The 12,568-nt window shown below is 39.4% G+C and overlaps 1 protein-coding gene across 7 annotated transcripts in view; it reads left to right on the top strand.

Moving 5' to 3' along the window:
• LOC115567061 (CUB and sushi domain-containing protein 3-like) overlaps positions 1–12,568 on the top strand; it is a 219,280-nt gene that overhangs the window by 24,553 nt on the left and 182,159 nt on the right. For all 7 annotated transcript variants that reach the window (XM_030393247.1, XM_030393251.1, XM_030393249.1 and 4 more), the window contains exon 3: positions 11,716–11,828. In XM_030393247.1, coding sequence (XP_030249107.1) covers positions 11,716–11,828 — 113 coding nt within the window. The remainder of the gene's footprint in view (positions 1–11,715; positions 11,829–12,568) is intronic.

Consider the following 12,568-nt stretch of genomic DNA (forward strand, 5'->3'; position numbering starts at 1 on the left):
AAGTGCTGGATTTCCTCACAATGTGGGACTGTGTTGTGTGGCGCCAGAAAACGATAATTCCATGACAGAGTCTTTGCTTTGCCTGTAGGGCCCAAAATGTACACTAGTCAAATGCCTGCTCTTACACAATTAATTCTCTCCCAAAAAAATCCCAGAAGAAAACAACAAGTTTCTTTACGTTGTGTTTTTTTTTCTTGCCTTTTGTTTAACTTTGTCAAGAAAGATGCAGCACAAACTTTCCCACCCTGTCTTAGAACAACTTGTTCTAAGAGGTGCATATTTACATATGGTAACACATGAAGTCGTTTCATTTTTCATTTTTTCCGTGTTTTTCCTTTCCTTCTCTGAATGTGTTGTTCGCTCAGGTGTTACTTGGAATAAATGAGAAGGTGAAAATAATGACAGCCAACCCTTTTACGGCTTTTCTTTTCCTCTTCTAGGGTATTTATAAAAAGAAACCTTGATAGAGATTAAAGAGGTGTTTAATTTATTAATGCTATTAATTAATTAAGGCATAAATTCAGAAGGGAACAGGACAAAAGCGACAGTGAATTTTTAACATGAAAAAGAATCGACATCCCCATGATGGACCTGATTAGTGTGTCTCCCCATTGATCTATGTATTCTCTTTGCTCTGTGAAGTTTTTCCCCCATCCCTCTCACTTGGTGCTGCATTACGATCCCTCATGCCTGAGAATGGCTGGTTGAAGCACTAATTATTATGCTGAAGTTATATGCTGTGGACGGTTGAGGAATGGAGGTGAGTTAGGATAATAAAGCCTTTTATTCCAGTGTTGTCCTGCATAAATAATGACATCATTAAAGTGATCTTTTTGCACTGTCATTATACAATGAAGATGACAAGCACAAATTGAATTCAGTGTTGATGCATATTTATCCTACTTGGATTTAGAGTTGTGCTTTCTTGCTCAAGCCTCTAAATAAGTGATCCTTTCATCATATAAACCTCAAACCAGTTGGGTCTTTCTGGTTACTTTAAGTGACAGTCAATTTGATCCTTGACTGATTATGGACTTGATGGTGTTTTTTTGTTTGTCTTTTTTTTGTTTGTGCCCCCATGATGTAATTTCAACTCAAGTAAAAGCTGTTGTGCTACTAGATGCTAAGCACTGGGGGACACTAAACACTGTCTAGACGGTTTATTTACTTGTTTAATATTTATATGATATATCCAGTGTGGCTGAACACTGTTGGCATAAGAAAGTCATTGGTTTTGATATCAATAGTCTCTCTGTGGAGTTCACATGCAATACTTTTAAGTGTCGATATATGTGTAGGATTTTTTCTTGTTTTCCCTTCTGGTTGGCAAATCTTTCCAGTTAAATTTTTCAGCTTTTAACTTTTCTCATCACTGGTTTATAGCTTGAAAGCTTGTAATTGCTGGTCAGGGACGGGGTCATTCAAGTAGCAGACACAGACTCCTGAAAGGGAACAACATGTGTATCTCATGCAGTGTTGGGTGTTTTAAAGTGGTTCGCATACAGGGAGTGAGACTTGAACCCTTTGTATGACTGGTTCTCTGCCCAATATGTGGACAAAGTTCCACACGGTTGCCAAGCAAATCAATTCCTGCGGTCCAACCATTTATTTTTGAAACATACCTATATCCTTATCTTCAGGGCATTTCTATCAAGTACAGTATCAAACAGCAGCATCGCACATGAACATATTGGAGATGACCCCGGTGCAAAATGAGCTTCACATGACAACAAAGCTAATGCTAACTGAGCTAGCACTGCAGTAATGATAGTAATGGACACTGAAAGGAACTCTAAAAACACAGTTATAGGCATCACTTATTATTTAGTTGGCTTCAAGTAAAGCATAACATTCACACAGTTTCTTTTGATCGTCTCTCAATATAGCGACATATAGTCCAACATCACCCCAGATAGGGAATAGCCACACTGAGCAACATGATAACGCTTGACCTTCTGACATAACAGCAAAACAACATGACACATGAAAACACTTGCAGCTTCTTAGTTTGAAGTCGGGGCTCTAACAGCCAGGATAGATCTGTTCTTTAGCTAGTATAGTTACTGGCCTTCATTGATCTGTCCATAGTAAATTCATGCATTCTTAAACTTCAGAATTTTTTCAGTAATTATGGGGACAGTTTAGTGATATGTCCATCAAAAATAAGGTTAATCTGCTGGGACTTGACATCCTCAGATGAGTGTAGATGAAGACTTTTGTGTTAATTCTTGCAGCCAACAACAGAGCAGCTCCCGTGCTTAGCTTTGTACTGGCCCTGATCTTGGTAAAGTTTCATGCTCACAAATGTTGAAATCTCATTAAAATGTGCTTGTCTGTGCAGCCAACAACAAAATGCTAAATCTTTCCTTCAGCATAATGTTAGTGCTAGTGTGCGGTGCATACGATAAAAACAATGGCTAATCTTTGTACGGGAAGCTCCCAAGGCGTGGCTGGACAGCAGTATTCTTCAAGTGTGCCTCTATGTAACAATGAGGCCAAAATCTTAATGGTTTACTGAATCCCACATGTTCTGACCTACGTAACCCACAAAAAACTGACTGGCTGGGACATCTTATTTTAGAGTTTGTGGGTTGGTCGGCACTCCAGAAACCCAAATATATACGCAACCACTGCAAATGTGAGTTGCTCATGATTGGTCCTCTTTAAATTATGCCAGGCATCTGTTAAAATCCAAACACATGTATCAAATGTAGAAATTTAGTTTATTTTCTTTGACTGTAATTTCTGGTTTACAAGTTCCGCTGAACAAATGAAATCAATGGAATTCAAGTCAATCAGTTTAAATGCAAAGTTATTAAGCAAATTTCTAAGATTGTAGCTCAGATTGTGAACAGACTACCCTAACCCTGACCCTGACCCTAGCCCTAAGTAAATGTATTGCTAAATCTATATTTTACTAGTTTCAACCAATTGTCCTGAACATACTGTTGGTATGAAAATGTGTAGTGAAAAAACCTCCTTTTTATTTCAGAGTAGTGACCTTCATAGGTTACATTACATGCATGAATTAGGCATGGGTTTCGAATGTTTTTGAGCAGACATTAATAAGGTAATAACAGAGCGGTTATCTTAACTTAGCCTGACATTTCCTTTGCAGATTTTACCACACAGTCACTTCAAGTAACACAGAGTTTTGGTTCATATAATGTAAATCTGTGACTCTTGACCTCTGTGTTTTATTGCCACTCTTTTGTAATGCCCTGTAATAAAAACCCTTGAGGCTGAACAGTACTAGTCGTAGAATAAGTGGTGCCACTAGTCTCAAGTGGTTGAGTCTATATTGCCTATCTGAACAAAGAGAACAGTGCAGAAAGTACAAGTGCAATTCAGAAAAATTATGCCACTGGCTAGTGACAAATCCGATGCTCATGAAAGAAGTTTGCAGTCCTATAGTGTACAGAACTGGCCACAAGTCCAAGTAGAATGATAAGTCTTGATGCGAGGATTCAGGATAAATTAGAAAATAAATACTAACGTTTTCTTTCTTTTATAATAGATCATTTGACTTTTTGACGTCATATCTCAGTCACAAGCGCATCATTTGTCATGATGGGTGAAGTCTCAAGATGTGTTATAATTTTGAGTCATTATGACTATTTTTGAAAAAAAATAAAAATAAAAATCCCTTGCAAAAGGAGCATGAGGTTTATTTTTGTGTGAAATCTAAGCAGGATCAACGTCTGTTCAGTGCTTCCGTATTCATCTGCTCCAGCCTTTGTCACCTCCAACCTAGATGACCTAAATCCAATCTGTGCTTAGGCTCTCGGTTCTCCGTTTCACCCAAAAATACCAGAACCACAATGTAGTAGGCATAGATGGTGGAGAAGTAGAGGGTTAATTACCTCTTTGTCTGCACACCTGTGAACTAATTAGTTTTTAAGAGTTGAAATAATAGCTCATATTCATCCTAGTTTTGTTTTTGTGTCGACTCCCTGCCTGTTCTCATCAGGAAAATTACATGCAGATGCGTCATACTGAAGAAAATGACAATGTAATACTGTGAAAATTATTGTGAAAAAATGAGAAGCACACTAGGCACACAGAGTACAGTATCATTTTTCAGATCATTTACCAGACTTTCGCCATCTTATATTTCCCTTTGTAATCCAAGAAATCACATATTTATTTCTTCCTCTTATTATACCAATAATTAATTAATTGATAGGATGATTTGACCTTTGTTACTGCAGTTATTTAAACAAAATTTAAATGTCTGGACCTGCTGTAATGAGTTAGGACACGTCAGTGCAATATAAGCCTATTAATCATCCCCTGCTGTTTTTTTTTCTTTGTTCTGTGGAGATGGCCAGCAGGAAGGCAATTATTCATGATTATATTATTATTTATTTTTGTTTTGCTCTGTTACTAACAGTAAACTAAAGGTAAGTGGATTGTTTTAACTGTTGCTTGGTAAAATCAGTCAGAACACTTAGGGTTTCTTCCCGCCTCTGTTTTTGTTCTTTCCTCGTCTTTCCCAAGAGACACAACCTCTTTGTGTCATGTTAAGAGCAGTGTAGCAACAAGGAGAGGTGGGCAGAGACAAACAAAGAGATACAAAAAGGCAAAGTGACACAAACAGTGAACCAGCAAGACAGGAAAAGCGAACATAACAGTGAATAACAGCAACCTCATGAAATGAGAAACAGAGAAAGTGAGAGAGAGAGAGTCTCAAAGAAAGAGCTGGTGTGACACAGAGCGAAAGACAGATGGTGGTAGAGAGATGGTGAGTCAGACAAATGGAGGCACATCATTCCTGTCTCTCTCCCTTCTCTCTCTCTTTCTATGGAATGCCACTACGGTGACACTCTAATCAGACGAATGTCTGACAGCTACCTTCAGGGCTGACGTCGTGTGTTCAGGTGGAAATAAAGGCTGCATCTGTCCACACAATCATTGGTGCACTGTTCCCAGGCACACAGTCATTCTGCTGCCACTGCCACTCCGTCTCCATTGAGACCAGAACTCCACCATCTCAACTTAGAGTCCGGTTTTGTCAAGTCAAACTCGGCAGGGGTGATATAGTCTCCCATGTAATGTGAGTTGAGCATGGTAGCTATGCGCATCAGTTGGATGGTTTGTCGTCATATTTTCTCCTTTGCTCCTCCTCGATGACCCTGTGTCGTGTTGGCATCATCTATTTCCAATTCAAAGCATTGTCTCTCAGATAATGAAACATCGGAATGAGGAAGGATATAGTCAAGTCATTTTTCGCTGACAAAATGTCCGAGTCGGGGCCTGGCCTCAAACCTACATTCACCAGCTCAAGTTTGGGAGGGACTTGCTGCAGCACTTTCTGTTTCATTCCCCAGTCCTTGTAATTAGACACACAATACAAACAATAATTAGATAGGGTAATAAAGTTCAAAAGACCAAAGTCCTCACGGACAGAAGCACCTGTGCTCCTGAAGTGCCTGAATTGCCTCGTCAGTAGTCACGCCTTTAATTCTGTGACTTCTTGACATCACACTACATCACCATTTCACACATTTGCATCACTGTGCCTAAGGGCTAGTTTTAGAATTGAATTGGCACAGCTGCTCTGTTTTTGGCTCAGGTGTGAGTGAGCTGTGTTTTTATCCTTTTCTTTTTTGCATTAAAGCATGTAAACCTACTTTTGTGAGTGGCTTAAATAAATTATGAACCTGTAAATGACAATAACATGTCTACTTGTAAGTTCCTTAGTGAGTCAGACTTACCTCCCAAAGTCAGAGTAGGTCATAATCTGATATTTAAGATGTTGTCTTCATAGAATTTCAGAAAGAAGTGTGATTTAGGGCATGGAAGTAGCTCAGTTAATAGAGTGCTTCCCATGTACAGAGGCTTTGTCCTCGCTGCAGCGGACCAGGGTTCAAGACCAACCTGCGGCCCTTTGCTGCATTTCTTCCCCCTCTCTCTCATCCTATTTCCTGTCATTTTTCAGTGTTGTCCTACCAATAGAGCCATGAAAAAGCCATAGAAATACATTTTTAAAGAAAGGAAACAAGACTTGTGTCTGAGAAGACAGCAGGACCCATGGTGTTTATTAGTTAATGACATTTTCCAACCAGTCACCTGATGCCCCCGTTGCCAAAGAAACAGGTGGCAGTGAATGCCAGATGATGGAAATCTCGTTGTCTGCTTTGTCAGAGACATACTTCAGTCATAATCTGTTTCCTCAGTATAAAATGAACCTGAGAATCGCCCTGTCTTATCCTCTAAACCAGTGGTCCATAACCTTTTTTGCACCATGGACCGGTGTCATGTATGACATTATTTTACGGACCGAGGGGGGCTGGTTTATGCGCAAGTAAAATACAGTTATACAACGAATAATTGCCACCAAAAGTGCCTTCCTTATGTCCAGTCTACTCTGTTTCTTACTAAGGTAACATACTTTAAGGCCACCGTCATTTGCAGTCTCCAGCAGTTGTTCACTCGCCATCCCCACAGCTCCAGTTCAGCCACTGTATCAGCCAACTTGAAGACAGTTGTCAATCTCCAAACGACCGGTACCAGTCTGCGGTCTGGTGGTTGGGGACCACTGCTCCTAACCAGCCATATGTTCAAGATTCAGGTTGTAACTTAGGCACTTGCAAATAGTTTAGTTTTTTATTCTATTTAAGATTAATCATGCTTTATTCTAACCCATGTAACTTGATGTTTCTGACTCAAAATTTTGACCAACCATGTCTAGACTGTCACCTCTTCGCTTCGTCACTGACTGACAAGATGTCTTCCCCTCACGTACACTAATCCCATGACATCCTCATTCCCTTGCTATTTCTTACAATGATGACAACAGGGCAAGCTAAGAAAGGATTCAGTCTGTTGAGATTTCTAACGTAGGTCTCAGGTTTAGTTTGGCAGGGCTAAGCTTTTTGTATGGCATCTTCAGGAATGTCTTCTCTCAAAATGTCTTTAAGATATTCTTGTCGTTGTCTGAGTCAAAAGAAGGCACCAAGATTTTTGCTCATTCACCTTGATTCTTCAAATTACCCTGAAATGCATCTGTTTTCTCTTCTATCTTTGTCTCATTCAATCACATGTTGCCATAGCAGCACATCTTTTTCCAAACCATTGTACACTCTGTCTTCATAGTCACTGTTGCAGCACAAAGTTAGGCGTTTGTTCAACTTTTGATTCATGGGCAAAGTCAGCGATCATTTGTCCCACTTCTGCGGTACCCACTGCAGGTCAAGGCGTGTATCTGCACTCATCTTGGTGGGTGCCATCAGTCTCTGTGTGAGCATGTTCTCTGCCACTGATTGTCCCTTTCTTTTCTGTTCAGCCCCAATAATTAGTCCCCCCATGGATCCCCCTCCCCAGACTTGGGGTAAGGAGGGCTAATTTCATAGACTACCCAGCTGGACATCAAACTGTGAATCATTGAAAACATATAACTCCCACACTGAGATGGCTCTGCAGACCCCTCTAAACCCTGTGCTCCTCTTGGAATGATGCTGAGAGAGAGTTATGTTGCAATAGAAAGCTCAAGGGCTTGTTTGTTACATGCCACAGCAGCTAACAATGCGAACAGGGATAAAGGCCAGGGTTACACACTTGTCTTTTTAATGAACAGAAACACGGAACTGAAGTCCGATAAAATGGATATCGTCAACATGTGACATTTTTATGTGAACTCTGGCTGGAGCTGTATTTAAGCACAAGTGTCTAACAATATAAATGCACAGAGTGTGGGAGACTTCATCACATCATATTATATCATATTATGTTATATTATATTTTGATTGTTCACATCATACAATGTTAGGGAGGTTTCCAACAACTTCCAAGGTTAAATGGTTTAAACTTAGAGCAGTCAACCAGTCTAAAAGTGAGAAAACCTTCCAAAAACATTTAAAACAGGGCACCATTTAATCTAGACTATAAGGATAATCAATGTCCAAAAAATATTGCATTTCAGATCAGTTTAAATCGTTAATTACAATCTTCAATAACCAAATAGTATTTTTAAAGCTGCTGAAAAATAACAACCAGCATTGTTAGCATCATGAACTGATGCTCATTTTGTTTAAAGCTCAGTGTGACTATGAAGACATGACAGTTAAGTGCAAATTCTGTCAAAATGCCATTTAAATGTGTACATTAATGAATACCTTAAAGATTCAAGAGATTCCGTTTAAATTTTTGGGAATGCCATATTTCTTTTACTTTTAACTCTTATTATTAAAAACTGTCTGTTTTTAATGTAAACGACTAAAATGTAAACAAATAGAATAGAAATTACCTTAAATTTATTGAGGTGACAAACACATTTCCTCAATACTGTACTGTACACTACATTAAAGTGCATCCAAAACATTTTGACTTCATCATGTCTTCATACAGTAGTATATTTTGTGTTTTTATGGGTTTCATTTGGGTTTCATTGAATAAAAATATGGTCAGCTCTCAGGCGGATCCAGTAAATGTTTGCATACCAAAATTGTTCTGAAAATTGAAGTTGTAAATATTTAAAAAATTTGCAAAGATGACCAACAAAATTAGAAATTATACTTGCGACGTTATGTCAAGTTAGCATACTAACTGAACACCAACCCTCCCCCTGTCGTCTGAGCTCCCAGCCCAGGCAGACTCAGCTAAGAGGGCTGTGGCCAACGGGGCTAACTAGCTAACAGCAGCTACTGTTATCAGCAGTTAACAGTCACTCTGGTGATATGCTGATAATATGAATCGGACAGGTGGCTAACTCTCACGCATTACACCTTTTAAGTATGATTTCTCAGGTCTGCTTCTTTGCAAAACAGCAGTTCATCTGACACATATAAGTCGTTCGGGAACTACTCGGCTTTGTAGTGAGAGGTTAATGTCGAGTTTCTCAGTTTTTTGCTGACGAAGAGCCAGGCAGCCGCTTCGCCATGCTTACATTGTTTTGACGGGGGAGCTCAGACTGTGGAGAGGGCTTGTTATGCCACCCAGATTTACTTCCCTCCGTGCACTTTTCCCCAGATATACGTTTCAGTGAAATTATGTCAAATGGCACGATATTCCGTGTTAAAAAATAGATTCCGTATTAAGATTCCTGACTAGTAAAGGCAGCAACTTTTAATTGTCTTGTAGACTTGTAACTAGAATGTCCCTTTTAGATAAACAATGTTGTGCTTTTGTCAGTTCTGATGCTGAGAGTTTCCTTTTCCCTTTCAACGACAACAGCTTTGGCAATGACTTCTTTCCTCATAAATTTCTCCACTCTCTGCACTAACTCTATACTTAACAGGGTTTGGGGCCTGCAAACTTAATGACATTGCCTTTAATATTTAGTTTGGATATTGCCTAACCAAATGTCAATGGCCAGAAACATCAATAAGTAAAACAATAAAAAGTGACAAAAATAGTTTCAAGGTGCTTAACCCTCTCTCTCTCCAGTCCTTGCTGTTTTTGTTTAAGCACTCCAATAAGGGGTTGCATCCAAGATTAATTTAGCCATGATGGCAGGCAAGTTCAGTGCAGTGCTCTTATGTGATTTAAGCTTCTAACAAGGTCACATTTTAAATTCTGTTTCCATGTAAATGTATTTAAAATGGCATCTTCTGGCCATTGACTTTTAGCAGTATTTTGGCATGCTGTGCAGAACCTGCAACAAAGGGTAATTATTTACTGCAAGGACCAGCACAGTTCACAGTGCTGCTGTAATTGGAAACTCTATTGAAGCTGTAAATACAGCACCCTCTTCTTTGCTGTCAGAGAGTGGATTTCTGTTTTTCCACATTTGGCCTACTACAGGCATTATTCACCTGGCTTATTGTCAGGTAGAGGTTCAGTCACACCAACAGCCCCAAAACTAGCAGTTGATAATACGGCGAAAACAAGAATGCAAGAGAGAGAAGGAGACATTTGTTTCATGCACAACTTTGGTTCCTGGTGGACAGCCTGGATTACAGCAGTGGAAGGTCGATAGAACATCAGCAAATGCCGCTGAGGAATGGTCAGCAACACATCTTGTTTATGACGTCGTGAAAGTAAATGGATTTGTTTGGACCTGTACCTAATTTGAAATGCAGTAATGAAGCAGTCTGTTACAATGCAGCTGCCAGCCCTCAAACACTACCCAACAATAGGCCATGTTCTCACTTGGGTTTTGATTGCTACCCAGAATATTGGTGGACAAATTGCATCACAATTCTCAAAGCCAGGGACGTGCACATGATTATAGAGGGGCAGGGGCTCAAAGCCAGAAAAGGGCAGTATGTGCGCGTGCATAGCGCCAACATTTTTTTCATGCCTTAATAACACAATATGTAGATTAACTTATAGAAAGCTAACAACTTAGCTGTGTATGTAGCTGTGAGTGATATGTAACTGCCATTTCTTTTATGTCAACAAATTATTGTCAACATGAGTTTATTCACATATCATAATACTGAGGTTTGGAAGACATGCAATTCAGCTGCAATTCTTAAAAAGCAATCAAACACTGGTTTATTATTAGGCTATTTATTGGAGGGCAAGTGCAAACTAGAAATACAGGCTACACATCTAAAGATGTGACAAACCCAAGAAATGACTACTGTGACTGCTACTGTGGATGTTAGTAGGAACAGCAATGTTTACAACAGCAAAGTCACAGTAACCTCAATATCTGGAAGAAGTTTAAGATTTGTGGCAAGATAAACAGCCGACACAGACAGCTGTCAGATTATTCTTAACTTTCATTAACAAGCAGTTTGCTTAACAAGCACAAATGGACGCTCTTCTGTAATGTGACTCATATTTAAGTACATTGAATAAGTGGAAGGCGACTTGTTAGCCCCCACAAGGAAGTTATGTTAATGGGTTTATGCGGCTTCTCTCTCTCTTTGTCTTCAAAATAAGAGCTTTACATTGCACCCCATTGGTGTTTAGAACTGGGTTCTTAGCGGGGGGCTTCTAATTTGAAAGTAGCGACCGTTCATAGAGTGAGAGAGAGCGGAGCTGCAGCGGACAGAGAAGCAGCTTTAGGCTCAGCACACCCACAACACCATATTACGAGGAAATACGTATGGTAGATAACCGTGCATTTTTATACCGCCGGTTTTTTGACATCCCTTTGCACAACAGGAATTTATGTATTCATTAAAAAACACACAAAAAGGGCACTTTATAATACAAGGCAAAAAGGGCAGGGGCTCAAGCACCCCTTAGGCCTTCTGTGTGCACGTGCCTGCTTAGAGCAATTCTGTTTCATTAGACACAAACAGCTACAGTGAACAAACTCACCGACTCGTCTCTGAACATCATTATTTTTAAGTGATAGGCACTGTGACGTACAGTTTTTTTGTGCAACGTTGTATTTTAGTGCACACATCTCTCAACAAGAAACAGTTATATCAAGCCATCTCACCTGGTAACCTGTCTGCCTAGAATAAAGACAGATGTTTAAAAACAAAGGTAGTGTTTTAGTTTCTGCCTCAGAACTTTTCAACAGTGTTGTCTTTTTTGGTGTCATTGCAATTTGGGGTAAAAGAATGAATGGTAGAAATGTTAGTAGATGTCACTTAATTGTTGCTGGTTGATTTTATTTCGTGAAAGCTGAAAAATTACGTTTTGTTGGACTGCTATCATATAGATTGCAACAAAACATTTGTCTTATTTTAAATTAGGCTTGAACGACAACTAGCAATATGTTTTTATTTGTATTGTTATCAGCATATAAATGTGATTTTCTGTCAGTTAAATCCTACATTCAGTACTGAGATCTCTTTCTTTTATCTGCAGGTTAACAGGATTTACCATCCCTCCACCTGTTACCAGTTCTGGCTCCATTTTTTCACTGAGGCTTACCAGTGACTTTGCAGTAAGCGCTCACGGATTTAAGGTAGCTTATGAAGGTAAGAAAAGCATCACTTTCTGCTCTTTCTCTTCTAATGTCATTAGAAAAAAAGCCATTTGAATGAAAAATGAAAGACAATTAAGCTGAAGACTATGATCAGGCCTTCATTTAAAATGTGCCAAAAAATCCATCACCCAGGAGAAGCAGACACCACTTATCCTGTCTGTTCTTATGTGTGATCACACTTACTCACTTGTTTTCCTGCAGGACCTCCACAATTTTGGACTATGGAAACATTAGGCAACCCAATTAAGCAAATTAATCTCATATTTTTCAAATCGTCTTCCCTACCCCCAAAGTACTGAACCTTTTTGCCACTCCAGAGGTGCAGCTGAAATTGCGTGGCAGATGGCGATGGGAATTAGTTGAACTAATGGATGTACAGAGTTATCTGCGTTGAAGCAGAGCTGAGTGCAGCAGGGAGCTGTCTAAATTTGAACTATCCTTCTGTGTCCATCTCGCTCACCCTTACTCTTTTACCTTCTGCTTGTTCATGCCAACTCCATCATTAATCCATTTTTTTCATATTATTTTATGTGTTCCTTTCTTTTCTCCTTGTTGCATCATCTTTACTTGTTTTTTATCCATCTCTTCTTCTTCCCTTTCCTTCTACCCTCCTGCAATTTTGTGTCTCTTCCTTCTATACCCAATTGTCTTTGGTTATTTTTTCACTTTCTGCTCTATTCCTTGACCCTCTCCTGCACCAACAGGCTCACCCAATCCTCTGGCCTTATGCCT

Source organism: Sparus aurata, chromosome 17 (assembly GCF_900880675.1).
Source record: "Sparus aurata chromosome 17, fSpaAur1.1, whole genome shotgun sequence".
Classification (NCBI taxonomy): domain Eukaryota; kingdom Metazoa; phylum Chordata; class Actinopteri; order Spariformes; family Sparidae; genus Sparus; species Sparus aurata.